Below are 26,352 nucleotides of genomic sequence, written 5' to 3'. Positions count from 1 at the left end.
TTGCCGCCCCCGAAGCCCAGAGGGACATGTCGCTACTTCGGACAGGGCTACTGTGCAAAGGATGACCAATGTCCATATAAACATGTTGATCAAGATGGCCGGCCTTACCAGCCTCCTGTCGAATCTCTACAGGAAAGTGGAACATTTATCAGACTTACTCTGGCTCTAATCCAAAGCAGATTCAACGAGAGGCCACCCCCCCTCCTCCTTCTCCCACCTCTCCCTCCCCAACGGAAGACGACTTATTGCCTCCTGCCATCATCCCTCCTCGACCGCGAAGGATTTTCAACTGTCAAGTCGATATTTCGGATGAGGCTGAGCCTATCAGTATCACGACCTCTTTTGAATCAAATGCGATTTTCATCTCTGGGTACCCCGCTGGCGAGCATGCTGATTTGGACCATCTTGTTGAGCCGTATGGTTCTCCATCCAAACCGACATTCCAACTTCACGGTGGACAGGTTCGTGCTCGCATCGAATTTCGAGACACTACGTCTGCAGACAAAGCAAGATACAACCTCCATGGCTTTCCTGTCTCAGGACAAAACCTCAACGTAAAGCTAGACTGCAAAGATTCTCTTTGCGGCAGCGCGAATCTCACTCCAGCCCAATTAAAACTCATTTGGGATACTCCCAACGTTTCCGCCTGGGTATTTTACTCCACTGTCGCCCACTCAAAATCGGAGAGCGCGCGTCTCAATGGCGCTACATTTCGTGGTCATACGATCTCTGCCGAGTACCAACGCTCCAGCACCAAGGATCGATTCCCGATTTTCATCAAGCGGCTACCACTTGACACCAATGAAGACGAACTGCGAGATTTTTGTGGTGGACAAAAAGTCAGCTTGATCGCACATCTTTATGCCAATTACAAGGAAGCGCGACATGATCTCGTTCTCGAACTACTCCGACAGTTTGGGAACGTTGAGTCCTTCGATGTTCTACCATATGAACCAACCGACCATCAAGTCACTGCATTTGTCGAGTTCTCTGACAATGCTGCTGCATCTGCAGCGACTTTAGCGCTGATAGGGAAGAAGCACGATTTCTTGGGAAACGGCGAGATTTCTATTCAAGATATTGTGCATTTTAAGTATCCCTGCACTTCCCTCCCCGCGGAAGTGTTTCGTTCCGAGTTGGACGAGTTGATTACGTCATCCACAAAATCGTGCACCATTCAGTGGGCGGAATCACAATACTCGCGGGCTCTCCACATATATGGTCGTCGAGCCGACAACCTCAAACTTGCTGCTAAAGCTGCCCAGGCCCTCATTTTCGGCTCCGAGTTGGCTCGTTGGCACGGCTATTTTGACCTCCCGACTAGCGACTCCACGATTCAGCACATCAACAACAAAGCATCCAACATGTTCCACATTCGAAAAGATGAACGGTTCCGGGTGCTGCGTCTTTGGGGAGACAGGGAAAAGGCGGCAGCACAGATTGAACGTTTGTTGCAAAAGGTCGACACACAGACCCATACACTACCTCTGAGTGATAGTCAGTTGTCCGCCGCGATGACGACAGGGCTCGCTCGACTGACCGGCCAGGAGGAAGGCAGTCCTTTGAAGGTCATGCTCAACATTTCATGCAAGGCACTGACCATATTCGGGGACGACGTTTTGAAGACCCAAGTGCAAGAGCGTCTTCTTGTCCTAGAGTCAGCTGTCAGCAGACAAACCCAGAACTCTGTCAATCCCAGATGCTGTGTTTGCAGCTCTACTAACCGGACTGATCTGATTGAGCTTTCGTGCTCTCATGGGTATTGTTCCAGTTGTTTCAAGCAGGTCTTCAGCTCTGCGGCAGTCGGAGTTTCTGAAACTTGCTGTGTAGATTGCTCAGCTCTAATACCGCCATCGTTCGTGCTCTCGCGTCTCCCGGAAAGCAACCAAGAAATGATATATCGCTCTTCATTTCTTGCTCATGTGCGTTCTCTACCGGACATGCGGTTTTGCCCAGCGGGCTGCGACATGGCTTTCCGTCTAGGAAGGTTTGGAATAGTTCTGACATGTCCCGACTGTCGAATGAAGATTTGCGCTGCTTGTGGACATGCAAGTCATCCAGGTTTGTCTTGTGAAAACGACGTAGAGAGCCTATCATAAAGAACATATCAACATACGAAACGAGTAGGATACCGCAATGTTTTTAGTCAATAGTTTAGCTACTACTTCTTATCCACGAGGTTGTCTTCAGCGTCCGACTCCATCGTACGTGTTGAGAATGCGGCAGACCGGCCAAGAACACTGGAAGGCCTTCCGGGGCTACCAGAGTTGCGTTTATAGTTGGGACTGGTCGGTGAAGAGCCAATCGAATTCTTGCGGTTTAGATTGGAAACAATGCTTGAAACGCTTCCACTGCTCGGGGGGCGAGGCCCGCGCGCACCACGGGGCCCCCTGACAGCCTGGCCAGATGATGAGCGAGAGAGTGAGGTTTTGTTTTGGTCCTCGATAGCGGGTGATCCGCTGCGGGGAGAAGCAACACCTCTCGTGGGCGACATTGGTTCGGCGGGAGGGTCTACAAACTTGGGTCTGGGTGGAGTCGCATCTGGCGAAGATGGACGAGGCTCTTTGAACGATGGCCTTGGTGGAAGGTCATCGTCATCAGTTTCAGGCGGTGGTTCCTTGAAAACGGGGCGATCTGTCACGGTGGGTAAAGCAGGTGGTGGCGGTGGCGGCACAAACGGAGTTGGCGCGATCACAGGCGGGGGAGGGGGGGCAACAAATGGAGTAGGTGCGAGGATAGGAGGAGGTGGCGGAGGCGGGGGGTTTGGCCACAAGAGGTGGCGGTACAGGCGGGACTGGAGGAACAAATTCAACCGATTTCGAAGAGCGGTGCAGCGATGGGTTTTGAGCAACTTGTTGAGCAGCCAAGAGTTGCTTTGTATCGGCCCCAACGGAAATTCTGCTTCGACTAAGCCGCATATCAATGGGAGCCGTCCGCTTTCGCAAGGGAACCTTGCGCTCCGACTCCCTTTTCTTCTTGGAGATAGTATCGCGGATCATCGTCGGGTTCTTAAGCAAGTCAATAAACATTACTGTGAAATTTAGATCAGCGATGAGTAGCGAGTAGGCGAAAGCGCACGTACAAGTCGGATGGCGGTCTTGAATGGAGAGCTCAGATTCAAATTTGGGCCTGATAAGAGCTGGAAGAAGTTAGACCTCGGTGAAACTTGATAGCTAGATAGACTCACTGCGTCCAATAGAAAGGGCCAATTTAGTGATGTAAACCTCTTCTGTCTCCTCAGCCGTAGTGGTGTCGATGAGATTGCGCAAATGACTGATGATAGCATCCAGCACAAAAAGATGGACCTTGGGTAGTCGTAGGAGGGCCAGACCAAGGTCAGAAACGCGTTGAGTCTCTGTTTCGGTATTCTCGGACTTCGCCGCAGCTCCAACCGCTGGATATAGCTTTCTAATTTCATCCCATCCTTCCCATAATGCTACTGGTGGGTCGAGCTCAAGCAACCATAGCTTAATCGTGGCAGCAATGACAGCAGCATCATACTTGGCAAAGATCTCTTGCGGAACGGGGTCGTCCAAAGGCACGGCATTGAGGGCCTCACGAAGGTGATGAACAGCAGGAAGAGGCACCTCGTAAATCCAGGCTTTGCGCTTTTCTAAACCATCCTCAGAGGGGATCAAATATCAGAGGAACTTACGAACCGACATCACTTGGCAGGCGGGTGTATAACTCGGTAACAGCGGTGAGCATGGCTGGTAAAACTGGTGGAACTTGGTCCTTGCGAGCTTCTCCAGAAGACACAGTATCCCACCCGCCTTCAGCCCACCGCCGTAGGTCAATACCAAAAAGTCACGTCCGTCTCAACATGCGACACAGATTCATAAACTTGCGCCTCAGGTCGGAAAGGCCCAGTGCGATACCGTTCGATCAGGGCATTCAAATCGGACTCAGGAAGGTACGCAGCGATCAGAGTGCCAGAGCGTTCATTTGACGAGTCAAGACTCTTGGGAAGGTTCGACACGGTCCCGTGATATTGGAGAAGAACTAGAGCAGATGAGCACGTGATTCACAGACGAATTGAAAGGTTACTGACCCGTTTTTACCGCTCTCAGTCTTTCCATTTCCCAGCGCTGCAACGTCTTGAGTGTGTCTTCAATACGTTCCTCGAGTCCCAAGCGCTGCCTATCCAATTTACGCATGGCTACTCGATACGTGTGGTCTGCTTGTTCCGCCTCATTCCTGGCTTTGATGTGTGTAGGTTCAGCACGTTGGTTCAATGCCTTTGAAACGATGTTGACGAATGTATTCGTCCTTTTAATAAGGTTATCAGGCTGCAAAGTCTTGATCGGCGAAGCCACGGCAGCAGCAGCTTGTGAGTTCTTGCCCTCCAAATCAAAGGCCTGCCAGTCAAGTAAGAGAAAACGTGGATGGGGGGAAATAATTCACCTTGGGGCGGAATTGGTAAAAAGCCTCGTCTGAATGCTCGAATTCATTTCCAAATTCACCGATCCTTCGTAAAAGGTTGTCTCGTTCTGTGAGTTCTCGAGCAGCATCTTCTGCACGGTCAAGGCTGCCGCCAAACCCTTGGACATGCTCATTGAGCCAGGCAACAAATTCCTCTCCAGTGAAGCAGTCTGGATATTCCCCGATTAGAGGGAAGCGAACAGGACGGAGTGGAAGTTCGGCTATAGAATGTGATTAGCTTCAAGTCGAGGGAATACGGCTTAGTTACCCGCAGCGCGTGTCAAAAGTTGAGAGACAGCGGAAGGCGGAAGGGCGAGGCCGGCAAGAAGCATTGGTGGGGCTGCGATGGGCGGCATAGGCGACTCAGGAATGTCAATCTTGGGCGGCAAAGGCGGAGACATGGGAGGCGGGGAAGCACTAATGGTTGGCTCTTCTTCCACAATCTCTTTGCCTTTGCCTTTGTCAGCCTTGGGAGGGGAAGGAGTCTCCTCGGGTTGTTCTCCTACAGCCTTTTTCTGAATCTCTCTCAGACGCGCAGCAATTCGCTCGGAAACACTGGCGGTACGAACGGGAGGCGAGCGACGGCCATCGGCTGGACGAACACGAGGAGAAGTTGTGTAGGGGTCAGTGCCACCACTATTGGGCGCGAATTTGGCACTGAAAGTGATGGTTGAGCGGGAGACACGGTCATATTGCACAGCTCACTCGTCTTCGGCCTCATCGGCTCGCCGCGTCTTCGCCAAATATTGGTGTTTCAGCTTCGAAACTTCGCCGTGTGCTTGCTCGTAAGCCCGGAGCCAGTGGTCGATGATGGAGCTCTTAGATTGCCGCAGACGGTCCTTGTGTGTCACTGCCCATTGATCAAAGGGGTCTGCGACTAAGGTGTCCAGTTCAGTGGCGATAGTTTTGTGCGCGTTGCCTTGAGCAACAGACTCAGCCTGAGATATGGTAAGAAGAGAAATTTCAAGTATGAGGATTAATTTCATGCCTGGAGTCCACGAAACGCCATAAGCAAGGAGGCGCCATCGTCAGTTCCAAAGCCAGTACCTTCAACATGTGAGTGAAGGGCAGCTACAAGCCGAAACGGCAGACAAACCAGCTGCGCCTGTCAGCATTGGGTTTCCCAGTGAGTCCGCCAACTGACGCTCAGCAACAGCCCGTGCCTGCGGCATGTCAGTCAGTTTAGTGGAATGCACAGCCCGTCAGACACACTCGAATAAATGCAAGTATTTCATCGTTCTCTGTAACGCCGTGTTCGAGTTTAGCGTAGAGGACCTTCATCGAAGGTTAGCAACTGCAAGTTATATGGAGGGGTATCGCAAACCTCAAGTCCTCGACGATAGTCTTGAGACCAGAACGAGTTGGTGAAACTCAATGGCAGAGAAAGGACCGCCATTGGGTAGACTGTCTAACTGTGAGTGGTAGATGGCAATTCAAGGCAATTCTGACATGGAAAGAGAGGAGGGCACGCAGGGATGCCGCTGTAGCGTGTTAAGAGGCTTCAGACGGTGACAGTGTGACTTCGAGTGTGACACTCAAACGCGGTTTACTCTCCCTCGAAACTTTCCGTCGATGGTTTATGGCCAACGACGAGTAGTTGCAAATGCACTCAAGAATGTAACCGCCGTCTCCGTCGCCCACTTACCAAAATTCCCACCTCCTGCATCCACGCAATCTCTCAAAGTGTCAAATTTTGACGCAGAAACCTGGGGCGCTTTACAACCTCCTCCTCCCACCGCCCTCTCAGCATTCATCCATCGTATTGGCCTGGGCTCTGTTATTACGAACACAGATACCATTCTACAGGCATGCACTCATCCCTCTGCTCAACACCTTGCAAGGCGACTGGATCCAAATAGCCCACCATTACCTACCAATGCTCAACTAAGCACGCTCGGAAACGCGCTTATGGGACTGTTTGCCACAGAATACGTCCATGCAGCATATCCTCATCTTCCCACTCGCGTCATGAAAGCCGCGGTTACAGCCCATGTTGGCCCTCTCACCTGTTCAAATGTCGCCCAAGAAATGGGAGCAGTTCCTCTGCTGAGATGGCATAGAGAGGTGTGTTTCCACTGTCCAAACATTTTACTCCCGATACCAACGCTACACAGCAACCACAAACGGGCAACTACCAACCGCCGTTGCAGCGTTCAGACGCGCTTGCTTCCATACCACGTTCCCTTGTTGCGCTTGTATACCAACACCGGTCACTGCCATCAGCACGACAGTTTGTACACTCGTACTTCCTCAGCAGAGAGGTCGACATCCGATCCATGATTAAATTTGTGGACCCAAAAAAAGCGCTCAAAGAAATGGTGGCCAAGTTCCAGCGCGAACCACCAAGGTCCAGGTGCGTATTTTGCCTCTGAGTCTTTATATTTCTCCTGAATAAACCTCAAAAAGGTTGTTGAAGGAGACGGGTCGTTTTTCGAATTCACCCGTATTTGTTGTTGGGATCTATTCTGGAGAAGACAAACTCGGTGAAGGATTCGGTGCATCGCTGAGAATGGCTGAATACCGGGTGCGCCGAATGCTGGGTTACCCCCTAGAAATATTAATGTCTGGTTTAGGCTGCTGAGGATGCTCTATTGAGCGTTTACCTAACCCGGACACCACCAGAGCTTATCCAACTACCAACATCGACATTCCCACTCGGTCTTGGTGATGTTTTCAGGGACGGACCAGAGGGCTCTTATAATGCGCCACAATTAGAAGAGGGCGAAGTCATGTATGGCAGTGGTGGACGGAGTGGGGTCAGACAGAGAATATAACATAGCTATCTAATCACAGGTCGAATTCAAAGTCCGAGTCTGATGCAGATTTTCGAATGTTCTTGGGTGGTCTGCCGTTGGTCGACGTTGCTGCTGATCTTCGAGGTGGCTCGTCCTCCTCGTCATCAGAAAACTCATCGTCGCTTTCTCTCTTCTTGGCTGGCAATCGTTCGGGAAGTATAATTGCTCCTCCCACGATAAGCAACAATTCCAACTCTACAGTTACTTAAAATCCATTGTTTATGTCCTGACGAAAATACTCACCTTCCAATGTCCGATCGCGATCTGCCCCCCAAGCTACCACCTGGTTCAAGATTTCGCCCTTCTTATAAACGATGAACATAGGAATACGAGAGTCGGGAAGGTTTGGGATGCACTTGTCGCCAACGATGGACACAAATTTAGTTCTTGGATGTCGTGCAGCCAAAGTTCTGACATGCTGAAATGCGCGGTCGCTGCGGACTATTCCGTCTTTGTAGAGGAAGCAGACAACACCAGTACCGAGGCCTTTCTCGTCGTCCTCTTCATTGATTGAGCTAGCATCGGTGACTTCACGAGTGTAGTCTTCCCTGCCGATTGGATATACTCGCCCAAACCGAGCGCGCTTTGCAGCAGTCCTCTCATCCACTAGCCGTTGTCGACGAAAAGCATCAATAGCGCGCTCAGTTTCTTCATCCTTGGCATCTTCAGCAAGCTCTGCCATCTCAGAAGGTGTGAGCTCCTCTAAGAGATCATCCAACGTTGGGGATGGAGGGGGCGATGGTGATGGGGGAGGTACCTCTTTTGGAGGTATGATTCCATGCTTTCGCAGAGCGTCATTGCTGTTTTCGGTCGAGATCAATATGGCCAGAGATCTATAGAAGCGTACAATTCTGTATCTTCATTTGGATTAACCGCCATGGTTTGGAAAGAGAAAGAACGCTGCGCTGGACGGCTGTGCTCTCGTGACACTGGCCGCGGCACAGTCACGTGAATTAGAAGTCTTTACTTATCGCCGTCAGCTGGGAAAAACTTGCTCTCTTTCTTCCACGATGAACGAGAAGGCTATCTTGCCAGGCTCCCTACCGGCTCCCCGTCCACAGTCGCCGCGTAAACACATTATCTTCTTTGCACTGGGTCTGGTAGGCTTTGCTGCCTTAACTCACTGTGGATGGCATGCATCCATGGTCGAATCTACACTGCTTGGCGAATCCGGATGCGCCCAAGTAGACGCCCTTTCCCCTCAACGTGATGCGAAGCTTTCGTCGACTATCAGTGATCTGTTGGCGACGAAAGAGTTCAAGGATACTGCGGTTGGGTGGTTGTCTGGAGCAGTTCAGGTCCCGTACGTTATATTCTATCATACATCTAATCGCCGCATTGACATTTCTTCAGCACTGAAGTATACGATGCCATGCCGGAGGTGGGCCAAGATCCTCGCTGGGAGGTCTTTGGTCCCTTCCATGACTACCTCAGCAAAGCGTTCCCGCTAGTGTGAGTCTATTTCATCGTCCATATGCTCTCATCGAGCCGTATGTAGCCACAAGACGCTCTCACTCACTAAGGTCAACACATATGGCCTCTTATTTGAGTGGACCGGCGCGGATTCTTCCCTCAAACCGATTTTACTCGCCGCTCATCAAGATGTTGTTCCTGTTGAGCCAACAACATATGCTGATTGGACACATCCGCCATTCTCTGGCTACTTTGATGGTGCGCAAACTCGGAGTTCTTCTTCTGTCTGCCACTGTTTGACTACTGGGCCCTCGCAGGCGAATTGATTTGGGGACGGGGTTGTGAGTGGGCAACTAAAGCACAATTCGGCGATCTTTTTTGACTTGATTCTACAAGCTAGTGATGATAAAAGCGGCTTAATTGGTATAATGTACTGACTTTCATAGTCTAAAATATGGCCTAATCTTTCTCAGGTCAACGCTCGAAACTTTAATTGGCCAGGGTTTCAAGCCTGCTCGCACGGTGCTGTAGTTTTGCTCCGGTATTACTTCAGCTGAACCAGTCAATCAATTGATCAGATAGTTGTCGCATTTGGTTTCGACGAAGAGGCTAGTGGATTGCAGGGTGCTGGGGCACTTGGCGCTGCAATGCGCCAAACTTATGGCGAAAATCATCCATTCGCTTTCATTGTCGACGAAGGCGGGGGCTTCTCAGATAATTATGGGACCGTTTTCGCGACTCCTGCTGTGGCGGAGAAGGGATACCTAGACGTCCATGTCGAGGTGACTTCCCCGGGAGGACATTCATCTGTCCCTCCGGAGCATACGACAATAGGAATTCTTGCCAAGCTGCTTGTCAAGTACGAAAAAAATCCCTATAAACTTGAGCTGGTGCGGTTTCTTCTTCTGAAAACATTCACAAAATTCAACGGCAGCTAGTCTCGCAAATCAATTCCCTATGCGCTGGTCCAGTGCCATGGCGAGCATGGGGCGACAATGCCCGAACGTCTCAAGAGGCTGATCAAACATTCTGCTCACTCTGAGAGTGCCTTGCGCAAGCTGGAAAATGTCTTGTTTGAAGAGAAAACCTTCCGCGCCCTGGTCGGAACTACGCAAGCAGCTGATATCATTCACGGTAAGCTTATCATTGTTCGCAACCACAACAGAAATCCAACCATGTTGAACCAGGCGGCGTGAAGAGTAATGCACTCCCAGAGCAAGCTTATGCTCTTGTCAATCACCGCATTTCGACAGAAAGGTTCGTTCTCTAACTGCTGGCGGTTTCGCCTCAATTGGTTTCCAGCTCTGTGGAGGAAACAATGGCGCACGACACTGCACTCCTCCAAGGGCTTGCTGAACAGTTCAACCTGTCGTATACTGCGTTCGGAAAAGTATTCTCTGAAGAGGGGCCTCCTGCTTTTGGGACATTAACTTTGAAAGATGCCTATGGCACATCATTGGAACCTGCTCCAGTCAGCCCCATTCGTGGATCAGGCTCTGAGGCGTACCAGTTGCTTTCTGGCACCATCAAAGCTACCTTTGCTGCTCACCGATCACTCAAAGATGGCAGTGGAATTGTAGTAGCCCCTGGAATGAGTACGGGAAACACTGGTAGGCATCGTTTCATCGAATCTATGACGAGCTGAACGTGTTAGACACGCGTTATTACTGGAAGCTGTCGCGGTCAATATTCCGGTGAGTTTCCTGGCGATTTACGCGTTTGGTCGTTGACGGTGTGGAAGGTACAACCATAAAGGCACTATCGGACTGAAAAATAGACTGTCTGGGGTTCACACAGTCAACGAAGGCAAGTCCGGTTGTGGTTTTTCCGAAAAAGTGCTTACACAACTAACTGCTAGCGATGAGTGCCGACTCATTGCTGGAGGTTATTCGGTTCTTCACGACGCTCATCCTGAATGCCGACGAAGCGATGTCCATCTGAAAGCCCCGAAATTTATTGAGAATACGAATACAAATAAATGTGGTGAAGGTTGACCGTACAGTGTCTAGGTTTTAGATATGCAGGATGCGAATAATGATAAGTAGTGGTGGTGGAGGACTCTACTCTTCTTCTTCAACAGGATTGGAGAAGCGAACTGCCTTTTTCCGTGGATGCTGTAGCTCAGACGTGCTTGTGCGAGGTGATGACACGGCAGACGAGGAAGGCGTTGAATAAGAAGGCTGGGGGCCACGATATGGAAAAAGGCGAGCCATTTTCGCACGCAATGAAGCACTGCTGCGCTCGGAAGAATGGGGTGTTGAGGGGGCTGTTGACGTGACATCGGTCGTTGAAGAACTCGATGGGGCACCATAACCAGCAGGCTTTTTCATCGACGAGCGAAGCGGCGGTTGAGCTGGCGATATAGGCTTTATGGTTGGCTGGGGGTGGGAGGCGGGTGGTGGCGGGTAGCGAACAACTGTCGGTGTATCTTTGGACGACCGCAAATGGGGTGTCCTCGAGAGGTGTAGTCCCATGGCTATCTAGGAAATGAGGTAAGCAACTGCCGTCGCAATACTAGGTGGCACATACCTGTTCAACGGTGGGAGGGGCTACCGAATCGTAGCGAAAACGGCTGGTCCGTTCAGTCATCGGGGTAGGTAATGGCTCTCTTCTTTTCGCAGTGGAAAGCGTGCGACGAACAGAGCTGATAATGCGCGAGTTGAGAGGAAGTCGTTGGTCGTCATTACGGGGTGTTTGAGGAGGGGCTGAAGGGCGGGGCATTGTGGAGGGGGGCATTTCATCGGAGGTGCTGTCCGCATCCAAACAAAAATAGTCACACACGTCACACATATCATGAGCCGCAATCGGGCATTTGGTCAAATTTGCTTAGCCTGTGTACATACAGCTCACTCAATACTCATCGTTACACTCATCTCTCATGCTCAAGTGTAGACTCACAACCGCAGCGTCGTCCCAGAGAAAGAGAGAGAATATTGTTTGGCAGTAATGCATTTTCATGGAGAGGCATAACATGGAGCAGGACAACGACGGCGGGCCCTCTACTTCTTCGACTGTTGCTGTGATTTGATAACCTTCTTTACGATCTTTGCCTCCTCGACCAAGAATGCACGGAGAATGCTAAACGTTATTAAGCAAACAGCTATATTTTGAGTGATGCAGCATAGCGCACCGTTGCTTGACACAGTCTCCACACCGCGAACCACCATATGCTCTCCGAACCGTCTTTTGGCGCTTGGAAATCGTGGCGTATTGGCGAGGGCGAAGCGCTGGGATCTGGGAAAACAACCAGTCAGGAAACAAGAAAGCATGCAAGCCAGAGCGAGTACGCACACCAGGAAGACCAATTCCGCAATCTCCACACTTGGGCGAGGTTGCGATTTTTTTGAGATGGTGGTAGACGAGTTTTCCACCAGGAGTCTTCACAACCCGCCTACGGTTGGAGGTGGTGTTGTAGGGCTGACGTTTTCGCAGCGTGACGCGCTGGGCCATTGTGCTGTATGGCGGAGTAAAGATTGAGCAAGAAAGAGTGAGATGGCGACAAACCTAGATCGAGGTTAGAGAAAATGGGTGGAGGAAGCGTGATGCGACTGCTCAGTGTGATGATGTGATAGCATTTTCGCGGTCACGTTCTCCTCGTAATTACACTTTGACAAATCGACCTACGCGATGCCAAAATAAATGCTCATCAGGCTCTCCTGCCTTGCCCCATATTTCTCGCTCAGCCCACACACTATTTCCAGCCTGATCCTGTAACTCTTGAACCCACAAATGGGTCGGTCGATCCAAACAGCACCCATCGAAGCAGAGCCGCCACACCGGAGTCCAAAAGCGCTGCCACCACGCAACATCTTCAAGCGGGCTCAAAACATGCTCGTAGAAGAGAATTTGACCTCCCGGCGCCAAAATCTCGTTCACAAGGCCCGCTAATGCTTCCTTGGGATTAGGAATGCTGCATATGGTCATGATTGAGAGCATCGTATCGACTTGAAACCCAGCGCCAGCAAGTTGTGCTTTTATTTCAGCTGTGTCTTCCGCACCACAGCCTCGTAATATCAACAGAGTTCCATCCTTTTCATTGAAGCCGTGCGATTCAGCCCGTTGACGAAGGTCGCTATGCATAAGCGTATTGGGCTCCAAAGCAACATAGGCGGTCACATTCTGGCGGTCCAGATAAGGGATGGAATGGCCATAACCTGCTCCAATATCGAAAAGCACTCCCCTGGCGTGTTTGATCAAGCCTAGTTTCGCTGGTCGGGCGCCTTCATCCGTCGGTCCAGAAAATGCAGCCCATACCTAATAAGGTTATTTCGCTTCAAAGAAATGACCCAAGCGACTTACAGTGGCCATGAATATGCGTGATATCTCATGGGGACGAAAGAGCAGGCTAGGTCGGTGGAGAATAGTCTTGAGAGTCGGTAATGCAGCAACGCATATGGCCGAGTAGAGGTCGATGATAAGGCCGAAGGATGCAGAAGGCTTCATGGTTTAACAGTCGGAGGCCGAGAAAGAATGAGTTTATATAGTCAGCGCCAAACCATGAGAGTGCAAGAGTCGCCGAAGTCATGTGAGCAAAAAAACATGTCTTCTTTCACCTTCCGCATTCCTAAGCACCGGAGAGTCGCTATCGACGACGACGGCGCCTATCAGCCTGCGGTCACTCGCAAAAGACGCCGCAAAACAAACGATCTCCATTTCCTAGACACCGAATTATTCCCAGACTCACAGTTCCTGGTCCCTTCTTCCGTGAATATAATCTAACTGAGCCGACCATTGCTAAACCCGATAGGATCTTCTGAAATCCATCCATCACTTGGCCTCCAGCTATTACACCGACCGTGGCCAGCTCTTCAACGATTCTCGCACATTCCGTCAACAACAACTTGCAAGGCGGAAAGCGAAGAAGGCTCGCAAGAGTCTAGATGACGAGGAGAACGACAGCGAGAAAGAACCACCGTCAAGGGAAGATACGACGCGGCGAAGAGACATGTACAAGACAATGGATGGGTCAGCATTACTCGCTATTGGTGCGTCTTTTTTTGGGGTATTTGTTGTTTAATGGCTCACACCAATCAACAGGCATGCTCTTGCAAGAACATGTCTCGCGCGCATTAGCCACTAGAATCCCCTCAGACTGGAAACCAGACGCCCCAGAAGTTAATAGATGATTCAAAGGTACAAACACTATGGACCTCCTGTCGTCAGATTGGCTGGGAAGCCTGAAAAATCTACTTGATCCTGGATTGCCCGCCCCGCCAAGTTGAATGATATTCGTAGACGTAGCCTCACTGCACTCTGCATTATCCATCAGCAACCTGAGCCAACGTTTATCCAGGCTACCTACCCCAACAGGCGCAATCACACGCAACTTTTGGGTTTCTACAGAGCCGGGGTTGACATCCGAGTTGGACATGGGCAGCATTTGCAGTTGTTGAGACTGTAAGTAGATTAAACAAGTCATAGATAAGGCAACAAGAATGACCTTTGGGACGGCAGCTTGGAAACTCAGTCCCGTCGCTGCATTAGCACCTGTTACTTGGAACCTTGCAAGGATCATGACGGTGCCAGGTTGTGATGGAGATGTTTGAGGTGTGAGGCTTATTTTCAGCTCGTTCTGGTCATAGGCGGAATATGATGTGAGTCGTGGTTGGGTGGGTGGTGGTGTTGGTTGAGCGGGAGTTGAAGCAATGCTGTTGAAGACAGACATTGGATTGGACGCTGGGGTAGGAGTGGGGGCAGGTGCTGTTGTTGAGGGAGTAGGCCCGAACAAACTCATAATGTCATCGACAACGGAACGGGCAGCTGGCGGCGAAGAACTGCTGGTCGGGTTCACATCCCCCCCAACCAAGAGACCTTGGAGAAGATCATTATTGCTTTGCGTGACGTTTGTTGCAGGACTAGTAGCAACCACGTCGTCCGAACCCAGAAGATCCTAAGTCGTTGAGTAACATCAGGCAAACGAGCTTCAGAACATACGTCGACAACAGTGGCTTTTGTTGAGCCCACTGGTTTCTGTTCACTGACTGCGCAGAGTGAGACAGTGTCCACAAGAGTAATAAAATACGCACCGACACCGATAACAGTAGCTTTCAGTTCCGGAGGTGGCATTTTCTCCAAGACACCCTCCTTGACTTGACCAAGATTGAACAGGCTCACGAACTCGATCGCTCGCTGTTGCAGTTCTAACTCAGGACTCGTTGCGTATTGTGCCAGAAGCTCCGAAATACGCTCCTGTTGAGTTACACTGACTGCTGGCCGTGATGAAATCTTCGTGACGGCAGTCAGCACAAACTGTCGTATAAGGAGGTTGGCATATGGTGAGTCGAGAATCGACACTAGCAAGTCAATTAATTGCTTGTCCGAGACCTGCTCAAGGTAAGAGGGTATTCGAAACAAAACTGTTCAAAAAAAACACACAGGTTTCTGTGAGTCCTCGTCCACAATTCCTCCCTCTAACAGCAGTTCACTATATTCACCGATGACCCAGGTTGCAGCAAGGGTTAGAGACTCTTGAGAAATATCGGCCATCAAAGCAACATAGAGCCTTGATGCAGTATATGCTTGTAGTTCCGGAGTATGCGCTACTAGACGAATGAAGGCGGACAATATCTCTTCCCGCACGAAGTTTCCAGCCTAGTCGACGGTGATGAGTATGAACTATCAATCAGAGGACCCTCACCAGTCGCAGGAATCGAAGGACAGTGTCGATGTGCCACCGTTTGTTCGGCGCGAATCGTTCTGCAGCGAGAGATATTTGTGTGGTCATTCCAAGCTTGAATTCGTCGTCGGCTACTTCAAGGAAGGCGAGCAATTCTCGAACAAGCACGCGGACATTGCCTTCATTGATGAGAGCATAAGATAGCTCCAGAGCTCGTCGCCTGATCGATATGTCGCCATCTCGCAAGCAGTCCAGAATAATGTTGCGATGCCTTTGTACGGCGTTGGTGTCCATTGAAACCACCTTATTCAGCGTGTTCAGCGCAACATAACTTGGTCCAAGCATTAACCAACAGATGGAAGTGAAAAAAAAAATGCTTACCGAATGTTGTTATCCCGATTGCTCAAAAACTTTCCCAAAATGTTGATAGCCATGACGCGCAGTCCAGTGTCGGCTTCGATATCCAGAACAGTAAGAACGGTCTCGTAGAGAATCGAGTTGCCAACATTCTTCGTAGAGTCGGTGTTGGTCGCAACCTGTGCGAGGATATCGTTCATAGCTTCGCTCGCTGTTTCATCACCCCGACCAAGAAGACGTAGAAGTCGCAAAATTTTGACTTGTAGGAAGGGGTCTGTGATGCCTGAAACGTCGTGCTCTGGACTATAACCTGTCGTTACAAGAGACTTGAGGTTGCGGACGAGAAGAGGTACGGCCTGAAGGAACTTCATTCCGTGCTGTTTAGGAAGAGGTAAAACTCACGTTTCGGAACTCATCCCGTATCGCAGGCTCTATATGGCACATTTCAGTGACGAGCGTTATCGAAGACAACAGGACGCCATGATTTCGGTCGGTCAATAAATTCTTTGCTTTGGAAATGAAGTGGTCGGCGAGTTCCGGGACTTTCTTGATCACACGAAGCGCGCACAGTGCCGCCTGAAGCTGATTCAGCAAAAGGAGAACTAACGAGGCTTATGAACACACCTTCTTGCGAATATAAGTGTTGCTTGAACCCAAAAGTTTCTCGATTTCATTTGCCAGGTCTCTTGACATCTCCTCCGATGCTATGTTTGCGAATGTGCATAGGGCCAGCCCAACAGCGTACATGTTGGAGTGATTCATGTCGCTGAGAATTCACGATTACCCGGCGCAAACAGAGGAGAGCTCAAGCACGCACTTTTTCAACGAGTTGGTGACCAATGTCAGAGTCTCCTGGCTCTCATCCAAAAGCAACATAATCCCCAAATATCCTAACCGTTTGTCGGCAAAGCGTGGACTGGCGACCAGCTTCAAGCACTCTATCTGTCCAAAGTGAGCGGGTGACCCAAGCATATGGATGTAGAGGAGTTTCGCGATATTGTTGTGTCGCGCAAACGAGTCCTCTTCCTTGAATGACGTCCGTATTGCTGCAGATTCCTGCTGGATGAGAGCGCGCTCATCGGCCACGGTCTGTCGCGATAGTTAGAAGCATAGCAATTTCTCGCCACATTCACTACTTTGCAGGCGCGGATGCCTTTGATGAGGGCTGGAGTCGGGACTATCAGACGACTTGAACGGAGACAGAAATCCACAACCAACCTTTCAGATTATTATAGACCATAGCGCAATAAAAGGAGTGCCGTCAGTCCCCGTAAGTTCCTTAAGTTGAAGGAAAGGCAATTAGGTTGGTTGCGACTGGCCGATGTCGGCGCCAGTGAATGTCGTTGAAGGCCAAGTCACACGTGACAGAAGAATTGGCAGCAAAAATCTACGATTACAGTTCTAGCTAGTACAGAAATACGGTGAGCTACGATATCGTTCAAATAAAGACTTGAAGGGCACTGCGATTGTAAGCGTTGGGTCCTTCACTCAGTTCACCAAGGTCAGGATAGAAAGGAACTAAGGCGTCAGCTGCTCCGAGATAGAGCGCGTTATAGATGCGCCAATAAACCTCCCTGACTTTTCTGGCAGGATGGAAGAGACCCTGAAGAACATAGCTGAGGAGAACGCCTGGCCCAAGTGTGACGCGCATTGCCTCAATAGCGTCCATGACTGCACCGATAACATGGGGCGACGTTTCGAAGCAATTCGGCCAAACCAAGTTCATCAAATGCATCATCGAGTCTTCGCAACCTAATCCAGCAACACCAAGAGCAAGGTGTTTGACAATGGTGCTTGCTGTTTGTCGGTGAACCAGATCACGGTCGGTGAGTGCGTCCTCAAGCATTGTGACGACTGAATCACAGTAATAGGCTGACTGTGGTCCAACATATTCGAAGACGAAAGAAAGGGCTTTTAGACAGCCAGTCCGAACATTGAGCTCGGCTGTTCGATATTCGTTCAAAATGGCAGGGATGCAGGTGAAAGCTATCGTGCATTCAGTCATCGAATCAACCCGAAGAGAAACGAAAAGACTCACGACCACACGTTTCTGCGACGATCGCAATTGCAACTGTGCTGCATACACGGCTCTGGCGCTCTTGGACGCGAAGATTGGTCAGCAAAACGGACAAGACATCTTGAGGCCCCAAACTTTTGGCGATATAGCCAAATGTGTTGACGGCTGCTCGACGAATGCCCTTTTTGTGGGCCTTGAGGAGATCCAGCAACTCGAAGCAAATGCGCATCCATTCACGAGCTGGCACAAACTCAGCCCCGCGATCCGCTGTTGAAATCATGAGTAAGGACGATATGGTCAAGAGTGAATGCTTACCGATGCGACCAATCAAGTTGATCGAAGCTTCTTGCACCTTTTCGTGCCTGTTGCGAAGAATTGGTGTCATTCGGGGAACTGACAAACAAGTTAGTGATCTATAAAAAGAAAGCGGAATAAGACTCACGAAGATCTTTGACAGGTGGGTTCATTTGGGTCATACCGACAACATTGGCAATCGCTCCCTCGGCTGCGATGATGGAACCAAGAGTGTCAGGATACTCCTCACCCAACTGTTCGAAAAGCACAAGCCCGAGTTTGCTCAGCAGCTGGTCCTCGCCACACTGCTTGATGACGATGGCAAGACGAGTTGTGAGATCAGCAGCCTGTTGACGAACTTTGGCACTCTTGTTGTTTAAGCGCCAGAGGATGGTGGAAACGATTTGGGTGAGGTATGGTTTAACGCGAATGCCGAGAGCATTGACGACGGTACCGAAGCCATCCAGCATGACTTGGTCTTCCGTCGTCTGCTCTTGGAACGAATAGATGATACCATCAACGAGGCGTACCTCCAAACGCTCGTCGATGTCAGAGGCGCCGAGCTTCTCCACGACATTGGTGATTGTTTCCATTACCATCTTGCGGTAAGGCTCCGCTTCATCCTTCAACTCGTTCACAATCCTACCCACAATTTCTGCGACACCAGCTTTCTCGGCAAGTTCGACTGTCGTTTCAACGACTTGACGATAGTTCCTCCGATCAAGGGCCATTCGACGAACCCAGAACGATTTGAAGAAATCAGGGAGGATGTCGTGCTTGATGTAGCCAGGAGTAACACCCTCGGTAGCCGTGCATTGTTTAACGACCTTGAGGACGATTTTCTTCATTTCTTCGTCTGAGGTTTGGAACTCACGAATGAGGATCACCGTGACTTCTTTGGTATAGTAGGACGCGTATTCCGGGTCCATGAGAGGGATGATAAAGCCAATGGCCTTGAGGAATGCGGCTAAACCCTTTCCACGATGCAAGCGAATACCTGTCCAGAGGGGCTTCAGCACGTTATCGAAAGACTCGATTCCGTAAGGGGCGGCAGCTTCAGCGAGGGCAGCAAGTCCCAATGCAGTCATGGTCCGAACTTTCTGTTGTTCATCGGACAACCCCTTGGCAATACAATCGACGAGATTGCGGAGATGAGGGAGAACAGCACAACCCATCATGATGGCAATCTGCTGGACAATACGAATGCCAGTGTGTCGAGCTTGCCATGACTTTTTCGAGTTGCAAACGGCTTTGAGGAAAGGAAGAAGGGATGGAATACCCAGTGCCGAAGCTACAACTGAGAAAGCGCGAGCAGTGGTGTTGCGTACGTACTCGTCAGCATGATCGATATCTGGACGCATGGTAGATATCATATGGGCGAGACCAGCAGCTTTGGACAGGTTGGAAATGATTTCACGTCCTTCAACACGGGCGTAGTAATCTTCGTCAATGAGCAATGGTTCAATGACGACAAGAATCTTGTGCACGTATGGTCGAACAAGGTCATCCAGCTTGTAAAGGACTCGATCGATAACCTTCACAAGCAAATGTCGTTCTTGGTCCTCCAGTGTACGTTCCATTAGCAAAGGGAGAATTTTATCGAACAACGGACCGGCACCAAACTCGCGAGCCTTGTCAGTGATTTGACGAAGGGCAGTCTTTCGGACAGGGGGAGTGCCGTTCTTGATTTTGAGAAGAAGACGCATGATCTTGCGCTCCTTCATTTCGTCGACCGAAAGCTCCGTTTCGTCTTCTTCCTTGAGAATTTTGGCGAAATATTGAGCGTCCTCCGCTTTGAAGAACGCGAGGGCACCGACACCAGGGATTTCGGTCGGAAGTTCTGGGGCAAGACCGGCAGCAGCAGCAATGGCGGCGGCGTCTGAGCCTTCCTTGATTTGGAATCCTCCTGGGTCACCGATGGGAGTTGCCATCAATCGACGAGGAGCAATGGTGGGCGCGTAACCAGCTGGAGGAGTCACAATAACATAGCCAGTGGCAGGGAGGATAATGTTGAGCTCTTCGTCGGTGAGATACCTGTTGTGTTTGTCGTCCTGCATGATACCAGGTGCGTTCATGATGATTCGTTCCATAGGTTGCTCGATACCACCACTCGCTGCTAGAGGAGTTTGGTCCCATCTCGAACGTTTGATTGGTTCAGCGTTGGGGGTATCAGCTGGAGTAGCATCCCATCGTGAGCGACGCTTCTTGGGAGCCGAGGCCTCGCTTGTCCACTCTCCTTTACTTTCGCCAGCCTCTTCTTCACCAGGTTCCGCATCCCATCGACGTTTACGTTTACCAGTTTCTTGATTTGCCATGGCAAGTTCTTTGGCAGCAGCAAGCTCGAGAGCAACGTCGTCAAGTTCGGTGGCAGGAGGCGTTTTGTCCAAGTCCATCTTCATCTTTTCATCCTCCTTCTCTCGTCGTTCTTTCTCTTGGATAGCGCGATGTACCCTGGCCTCCTCTTGTTCCAGACGAGTCAGCCGCATGGCATCCTTGTAGCCGCCTTCTAACTCTTTTCCATCTTCTGCCTCAAATGCATCGGCACTGGTTACTGCAGTGCGGTTGAAGCGACGGTTGTGGTAGTCCGACTGTCGAGCTGCAATTTGCCGCTTCGAGGCAGTTTCTGCAAATGGGTCGTAATTTTCTTCTTCGGCAAGGTCAGCAAACTCTTGTAAGATTTCCTTCGGCGCCGTGAACGAGTCGACAAGTCTAGGAGACCCCGGAGCAGACATTGCAGAACGCGACGATGAGTGGAAACTGAAAGTGACTAAGTGTGACTGTGACACCGAGGCTTGACCGATCACCTCTTGTCACATGCTGTCGATTTTTTTCTGTCTTTGACTCCCTCCACCACAACGTTTATTGCGCGTGTATTGCGTGAGTACACCTATACCTCTTCCTCCACACGATGAGTTCTTTGCCGCCCCAGTCGTAGCTTTTGCGTTGACGAACGGCATGAGCACACAGCCAAACCGTTGCACCACTGAATATTTTTTCTCTTCTGGTCTCAGCATGTTTACTCACCTCCATCGAACAGGTCTGGTGAGGATCATTCCTTCCTTCCTTTCCCTTAGGATGTGAATCCATACACACCAACTCCGGAGCTCTGGCGATGGGGAGATAACAAATAAAACTAAGAACAGCCAACTGATCCTTCTCTTCTCCGTCTTGTCGATTTGCCATGACACTGATGCTTGTATTCCAGGGCTAATAACTATGCTACAATTTGTTGTTGTACATACGGAGCTCAGAATAATGCATTGAACATCCTTCCCAAGAAAGATCTCGTTGCCTGTGGAGCTTCATCTTCATCTATGCCGCTGTTGTTTCCTTCATCAACTACCGTTTCATTATTAGTGCTCCAAACAACACGCCCTCGGCCGTCTGTTAAGAATGGTGGTGGAACTCGTGCTTCTCCGAGTGGTTCCAGCGTCGGTAGACCATCATCCTCGGCATCTGATCTCGTTGCCTGTGGAGCTTCATCTTCATCTATGCCGCTGTTGTTTCCTTCATCAACTACCGTTTCATTATTAGTGCTCCAAACAACACGCCCTCGGCCGTCTGTTAAGAATGGTGGTGGAACTCGTGCTTCTCCGAGTGGTTCCAGCGTCGGTAGACCATCATCCTCGGCATCTGACCCTTCAATACTAGCAGTGCTGTTTGAAACAGAGGCAAGCATGGGTATGTCTTCTTCAGACTGCGCTGGTATATATGCGTCATCGTCAGCTAGACCTTCTTCGGTGGGGATGGGATCATGGACGGCAAGAGAGAGCATGTGGTCAGCCTTGGTGCTTGGTGAGAAGAGGGGTGGAGAGCTACAAATAGTCCTGCTTACCAGCAATTCCAAACGGTGCATAACTGCAGCGCCGTCATCTGCATCCCCTTCCTGGAACGGTGCGGTGAGACCTAGTCGAGCTGTTTCGGCAAGAACAGTTTCCAAGCTTCGAATGATTTCGCTCCGAGCCGATAGTCTGTCGCTGAGGACTGACCCGATTCGCTTCATGGAATATTGAGCTGTAGGATTCGAAGAAGATTAAACTCACAAAACTCTCAATTCCGTGACTCGAGACATGTTCAGAGCCATCAGGATTACGATGGAGGTAGAAACAATCTCTGCCATATTTACAAAAACCGGTGGTCCTATTAGTGAGCGATTGTTGAAAGTGCCTGTGAGTGATTGAGGGGTGGAATGGGTGGAGGAGCGCACGCGATACTGACCGACAAGGAATGCGCTTCATGCTAGTCTTGTAGCGCTCGATCGCCTTGTCCTTCTCGGGGCCCTGAGGATAAAACTTGGATGATGGGATAATGAATTTCGAGGCGGTTCGACACATCGGACAGCGTTTCGTATTTCCTGACTCAACGACATCTGGGTTGGATGTGCTGCGCCATTGCTTGATACAAGTAATGCAGAATACGTGATTGCACCCAGCTGGAAGGCAAAATTCAACAATGGGAAGAACAAGCGATAAAAGCCTCAACTGAGAAGACCGTAAGTGGTTGCTTTCTCGAGACAAACAGAGCACAGATCGTTGTCTTCTTCTGCCGCAGACTCGCTGTCGTGTGAGAACCAGCATTTGTCGCCGCGTTTACAAAACCCGAGTGCAAAGAAGCGACAAGGTTTACTAAGGTCATAAGGAGTGTGGGTCGCGGATTCGCCATGAAGGTATTTGCATTTTTTGTCTGCCCAGCACCCTCGTGGGGTCAGATAATATTTACAGACGCCTCGAGGTTTTGATGTTACAGGTCGAGAGTTGGGTGTCATGGTGGTGGTGGTGGACATTGGAGACGTCACGCAGCGTGATGAGAATGGGCCACAACCCAAACATTCAGATAATTTTCCAGCAGCTTTCACTCGGTAACGCATCGTGTAACAGCAAATTGACTGCAAGACTATAGCGCCCCATCTTATATTGGGAATGCCCTTCCCTGCTACAACAACTCGGAGCACATGCTTCTGTACCGAATTCGCAGCCCTAACGAGCAAATAGTGGATTCTTAGCATGAGACTTCGACTGATATGATTAGATTCCAACACCAAAGACAAACACATACCGCAGAGATTGACTCTCATTGTGGGCGAGCTCTCCTAGAAGAGCTAAATATGGACATGAGCGTTTGAGGCTTTGAGGCTTGATCATATTTTGAGTGTCCCCAATGCACGCAAATTTCCAAGGAGGGCAAAATGTGGAGATAGTTCTGGGACTAGAGTCGAGCCTGAGATGTACTTGGTTGTGTGTGACAGTTGCGAGGTCTGATCTCATTTTTCTCTCTCTCTCACTCTCTCTCATGCGCTCATGTCTTTCTTCGGACTACCTGACCGCAACTTAGAGGAAGAAAGGGAAAGGATAAGAAATGGTGGCCTTCATGAAAACGAAGATGTAGCTGTTTATACGTGGGGAGAAGAGAGCTACGATGGCCTCGGTGACGCGCTGCAAGAAGGTGGTGACGATTTCAACGACGAGACTTTCGGTGGGACCGGTGCAGTCGGTGAGTACTTGCCCCATAATTTCAGTGATTATTAGAGCTGTTTTGCTCTCAGGGAAAGATTTCGATTTTTCTGGGCAAACGAGACTATTGGAAACACAACAGAGTCGGGCTACTCAACAATCGAAGCGGCCAGCTCTGGACTCAACTCCCTCTCTCGAATCGATATGGGATGACAGGTCGCCCTTCTCTGTTCTACCCCGCGAAAATGGTGCTAGCCGCCAACCGCACCAGCATTCCCAATATTCGCCGTTCTTAGAATCACCTATCCTTCACCAGAGTTCTCCATCTCTGAGCGGAGCACGAACCGTACAAGAAATCGAGGCAGAAATGAGGGCAGCTGTGCAAACCCGAAACGCGAGTCAACGTCAACAGGAACAACAACAACATGCGTTGAGGCTCCAGGAAGAGCAATTTTTGCAGGAACAAGCATTACTTGAGCGCTTCGCTATTGAGCGGGAGGAGAGGGAAAGAGAGCAACTACACATCCAAGCCCTACAGAGACTCCAGCAACAGCAAGCAATGCAACTTCGTGGACAGCGAACGCCTCCTCCACGAATGCTTCCAGTTTCCCAATCACCGCGATTTATCGACCAGCGACAGCTTTTGTTGTTACAGCAACAAGAGGAGCAACAACTACAATTGCGTGTTCAGCAACATGAAGCTCAGCTTCAAGAGCAGCTTCGCATGGAGGACCTCGAGCGCCAGTTGCGCGCCCACCAGATTTCTCAACTGAATCAAGGGCCTACCCACTTCACACATCGTCGTCAACAATCTGGGCCTACTATTGCTGAATTGCGCGGCCGATCCCGGTCTCCTGCTGCTTATCGAGATTTCAATGTTGTTCCCCAAAGTGCCCTCCAACAGCGCCTTCTCGCCGAGCTCGCGCAAGCAGATTATATTCGTGAGTTGCAGGGTGTTTCACAAGCGGAACAAGAGGTTCTTCGAGCAGAAGCGATGCGAAAGATCGTAGAAACTGAGAAGATGGAGGATAAGCGCCGAAGGAAGGCTGCAAAAATAGCTCATATGGTTAGTGTTTCTCCTTGGCGCCGATTTGCCCGCTAATCGACTTTTTTAGTCGCGCTACAATGACCTGATGACCCAGTCAGACAAGGATTTTATCACTCGCATTCAAGTTTCTCAGCTGGTGACGCCTGACCCTTACGCAGACGACTTTTACGCTCAGGTCTATGGAGCGATTTTGCGCTCTCGCATGGGACTACAATCTCAGGATGATCGGGTGCTCAAATTTGGTAGTGGCGGTGGGATTAGTCTTGGCGCGCCCCAAAAGGCCCCTACCAGGAGGCCCAACGCAATGCAGCGAATGGAGCAACAAGTCGAACGAATCGTGAACAATGCCCGTCGGAGAGAAGAAGAAAAGGGTCTCCACTGTAAGCAAAACTCAACTTGGTTTGTTCGGCCACGCCAATCTTTTCAATAGCGTTGCACAGTCTCCAAGGTGCATTGGGAAAAACATCTGGTCGTAGCTATAAAGCTGCGCCTCGTCAGCTCTTACAAGTGGATGACAATGGCGCTTCCTCGCCAACTCACCCACATCCTCATATATCCAAAGAGGATGCGAAGGATCGTGACGCCGCTCAAGAAGTTGCAAGGCTGAGCCGTGAAACATTGGGAAATCACGGCGGCAACGTTGTTCGGAAGGATCCACTCACTCACCGTCAAGTGCTGACGATTCTCGAAACATTGTACGACCTAGTTCTCAAAGTCGAACAAATGAGGCGTGATCAACCGCTAGAGGAGGAAGGCGAAATCTACGAGAGATGGTGAGTTTTCGGTTACGTTGCATGAAATACCTCTCAACTGTGGCCAGGAAAACGGAATGCGACGCTGTCGTGGAGCAGCTCTGGGAGGGCCTTCAAGTGATGGTTCCATTAGAAACGAGGCAGGCCGAGCTATTTGTCAGCGTGTCTTGATTGACCTTTTTCATACAGTAACCCCCATCCATTTGTCTCCTTGTTGCAACCTAGCAAGGGCAAAAAGCTGCTTCCACGCTTAACCAGACATATTGACCACCCTCGCATGCTAACGTTGATGACACTCCTTGTTGCTTGCTTTACGCAAATGGATGTGGTGAAGGAGGCACCGCTGCTAGATTCACTAGACGAGTCATCCGAACGAGCAGAGACAGACCGTCAAACGCAAGCTTTTCTGACGAGTGTGCTTCAGAGCATTCTTCCCGTGGTGACGAAGCTCGAACTTCACATTGTTACTGCGCTGCTGGGTCTGCTGATAGACCGGAGCGAAAACATTGGGCTCTTAGCTCAGACGAAGGTGACTTTTCTGATATTTGATCATAAACAGCTACTGAACATATCTCAAGCCTGGTTTGGCGTTACTTACACTGTTCTTGAGCCGTGTCGAGGTTATTAAACAAGCTTGGGCGACCGGCGCTGAGCCAGTTGACCCAATATCGGCTGCTGGATACCTCGAACAATGGTTGATTGGGTTTTCTTTGAATGAAATAGGCGTCTGATATTCTTTTAGGCAAGCTGTGTTTGACCAGTTTTTCGTTCTCCTCACGCCCCACCTGTTGCGATTGTTTCCCTCGAGTCGTATCGCGCTCCAGCCGCATCACCCTGCAACTGTTGCGTTGGCCATAGACATCATCGACCAGCCTGTGTGGCAATTTTTAGCTGCCCTTGCACTTCAGGCAGTGCCAGAGCAACACCAAGTTTTGGTTACTTCGCTGCGGGAAAAAGTGCTGGAGAATGTGGTCAGTGCTAACAAGGGTTGGGTGGCTGGTGAAGAAGAGAGGCGAACGAAACTGGCCAACGTTAATCTATTCCTACACGCACTTGGTTTAGATAGTTCTCAAATTACGCTTTGAAGCCGCTAATTATACCCAATTTTTGAACGCGGTGGTTGTGACACGTCTATACGTGGAACTTGCTCTCTCTTTACTTTGCCCAGTCTTCGTGGCTGGCCGGACC

At 50.2% G+C, this 26,352-nt stretch overlaps 11 protein-coding genes across 11 annotated transcripts; 4 read left to right on the top strand and 7 right to left on the bottom strand.

Moving 5' to 3' along the window:
* Positions 1-2,161: 2,161 nt before the first annotated feature.
* On the bottom strand, positions 2,162-3,708 carry MIND_00340900 (uncharacterized protein; the record flags this gene model as incomplete). Its single annotated transcript, XM_037360259.1, has 5 exons — positions 2,162-2,794; positions 2,853-3,031; positions 3,083-3,139; positions 3,188-3,613; positions 3,660-3,708. The coding sequence occupies 5 exons, from the start codon at positions 3,706-3,708 to the stop codon at positions 2,162-2,164; spliced, it is 1,344 nt and encodes a 447-aa protein (XP_037223144.1).
* A 2,247-nt stretch (positions 3,709-5,955) lies between these two features.
* On the top strand, positions 5,956-7,196 carry MIND_00340700 (60S ribosomal protein L3; the record flags this gene model as incomplete). Its single annotated transcript, XM_037360258.1, has 4 exons — positions 5,956-6,486; positions 6,537-6,775; positions 6,829-6,946; positions 6,996-7,196. Exons 1-4 carry the CDS (start codon positions 5,995-5,997, stop codon positions 7,194-7,196), a joined length of 1,050 nt encoding a protein of 349 aa, XP_037223143.1. The 5' UTR covers positions 5,956-5,994.
* Positions 7,197-7,209: 13 nt separating this feature from the next.
* Positions 7,210-8,105, bottom strand: MIND_00340600 (Phosducin domain-containing protein; the record flags this gene model as incomplete). The annotated part of the gene is made up of 3 exons (XM_037360257.1): positions 8,065-8,105; positions 7,461-8,017; positions 7,210-7,412 (listed from the first exon to the last, which is right to left on the bottom strand). Exons 1-3 carry the CDS (start codon positions 8,094-8,096, stop codon positions 7,210-7,212), a joined length of 792 nt encoding a protein of 263 aa, XP_037223142.1. The 5' UTR covers positions 8,097-8,105.
* A 122-nt stretch (positions 8,106-8,227) lies between these two features.
* Positions 8,228-10,571, top strand: MIND_00340500 (Gly-X carboxypeptidase; the record flags this gene model as incomplete). The annotated part of the gene is made up of 13 exons (XM_037360256.1): positions 8,228-8,520; positions 8,571-8,669; positions 8,716-8,888; positions 8,948-8,971; positions 9,027-9,060; positions 9,104-9,152; positions 9,209-9,520; positions 9,569-9,764; positions 9,818-9,887; positions 9,933-10,240; positions 10,285-10,324; positions 10,372-10,445; positions 10,489-10,571. The coding sequence occupies 13 exons, from the start codon at positions 8,228-8,230 to the stop codon at positions 10,569-10,571; spliced, it is 1,755 nt and encodes a 584-aa protein (XP_037223141.1).
* A 119-nt stretch (positions 10,572-10,690) lies between these two features.
* Positions 10,691-11,351, bottom strand: MIND_00340400 (uncharacterized protein; the record flags this gene model as incomplete). Its single annotated transcript, XM_037360255.1, has 2 exons — positions 10,691-11,110; positions 11,160-11,351. The coding sequence occupies 2 exons, from the start codon at positions 11,349-11,351 to the stop codon at positions 10,691-10,693; spliced, it is 612 nt and encodes a 203-aa protein (XP_037223140.1).
* A 278-nt stretch (positions 11,352-11,629) lies between these two features.
* Positions 11,630-13,073, bottom strand: MIND_00340300 (uncharacterized protein; the record flags this gene model as incomplete). The annotated part of the gene is made up of 5 exons (XM_037360254.1): positions 11,630-11,708; positions 11,761-11,864; positions 11,922-12,134; positions 12,255-12,884; positions 12,930-13,073. The coding sequence occupies 5 exons, from the start codon at positions 13,071-13,073 to the stop codon at positions 11,630-11,632; spliced, it is 1,170 nt and encodes a 389-aa protein (XP_037223139.1).
* A 96-nt stretch (positions 13,074-13,169) lies between these two features.
* Positions 13,170-13,756, top strand: MIND_00340200 (uncharacterized protein; the record flags this gene model as incomplete). Its single annotated transcript, XM_037360253.1, has 3 exons — positions 13,170-13,334; positions 13,378-13,615; positions 13,668-13,756. The coding sequence occupies 3 exons, from the start codon at positions 13,170-13,172 to the stop codon at positions 13,754-13,756; spliced, it is 492 nt and encodes a 163-aa protein (XP_037223138.1).
* A 16-nt stretch (positions 13,757-13,772) lies between these two features.
* MIND_00340100 (AP-1 complex subunit gamma) lies at positions 13,773-16,843 on the bottom strand (the record flags this gene model as incomplete). The annotated part of the gene is made up of 13 exons (XM_037360252.1): positions 13,773-13,883; positions 13,933-14,025; positions 14,071-14,520; positions 14,565-14,611; positions 14,657-14,954; positions 15,006-15,221; positions 15,268-15,577; positions 15,628-15,959; positions 16,006-16,179; positions 16,228-16,369; positions 16,421-16,692; positions 16,737-16,780; positions 16,822-16,843. The coding sequence occupies 13 exons, from the start codon at positions 16,841-16,843 to the stop codon at positions 13,773-13,775; spliced, it is 2,511 nt and encodes an 836-aa protein (XP_037223137.1).
* A 198-nt stretch (positions 16,844-17,041) lies between these two features.
* On the bottom strand, positions 17,042-20,646 carry MIND_00340000 (Small nuclear ribonucleoprotein; the record flags this gene model as incomplete). The annotated part of the gene is made up of 4 exons (XM_037360251.1): positions 17,042-17,589; positions 17,642-17,887; positions 17,936-18,013; positions 18,063-20,646. 4 exons carry the CDS (start codon positions 20,644-20,646, stop codon positions 17,042-17,044), a joined length of 3,456 nt encoding a protein of 1,151 aa, XP_037223136.1.
* Positions 20,647-21,161: 515 nt separating this feature from the next.
* On the bottom strand, positions 21,162-22,679 carry MIND_00339900 (uncharacterized protein; the record flags this gene model as incomplete). Its single annotated transcript, XM_037360250.1, has 5 exons — positions 21,162-21,698; positions 21,750-21,911; positions 21,958-22,081; positions 22,133-22,346; positions 22,397-22,679. 5 exons carry the CDS (start codon positions 22,677-22,679, stop codon positions 21,162-21,164), a joined length of 1,320 nt encoding a protein of 439 aa, XP_037223135.1.
* Positions 22,680-23,211: 532 nt separating this feature from the next.
* MIND_00339800 (PAT1 domain-containing protein) lies at positions 23,212-26,249 on the top strand (the record flags this gene model as incomplete). Its single annotated transcript, XM_037360249.1, has 8 exons — positions 23,212-23,404; positions 23,457-24,430; positions 24,480-24,792; positions 24,843-25,185; positions 25,233-25,304; positions 25,354-25,693; positions 25,743-25,858; positions 25,907-26,249. The coding sequence occupies 8 exons, from the start codon at positions 23,212-23,214 to the stop codon at positions 26,247-26,249; spliced, it is 2,694 nt and encodes an 897-aa protein (XP_037223134.1).
* Between the last annotated feature and the right edge of the window lie 103 nt (positions 26,250-26,352).

The sequence above is a fragment of the Mycena indigotica genome (assembly GCF_014461135.1).
Source record: "Mycena indigotica strain 171206Taipei chromosome Unknown Mind.scaff0003, whole genome shotgun sequence".
Lineage (NCBI taxonomy): Eukaryota > Fungi > Basidiomycota > Agaricomycetes > Agaricales > Mycenaceae > Mycena > Mycena indigotica.
The sequence above is the reverse complement of the archived record's forward strand: the minus strand, read 5'-3'. Positions and strand labels throughout refer to the sequence as shown.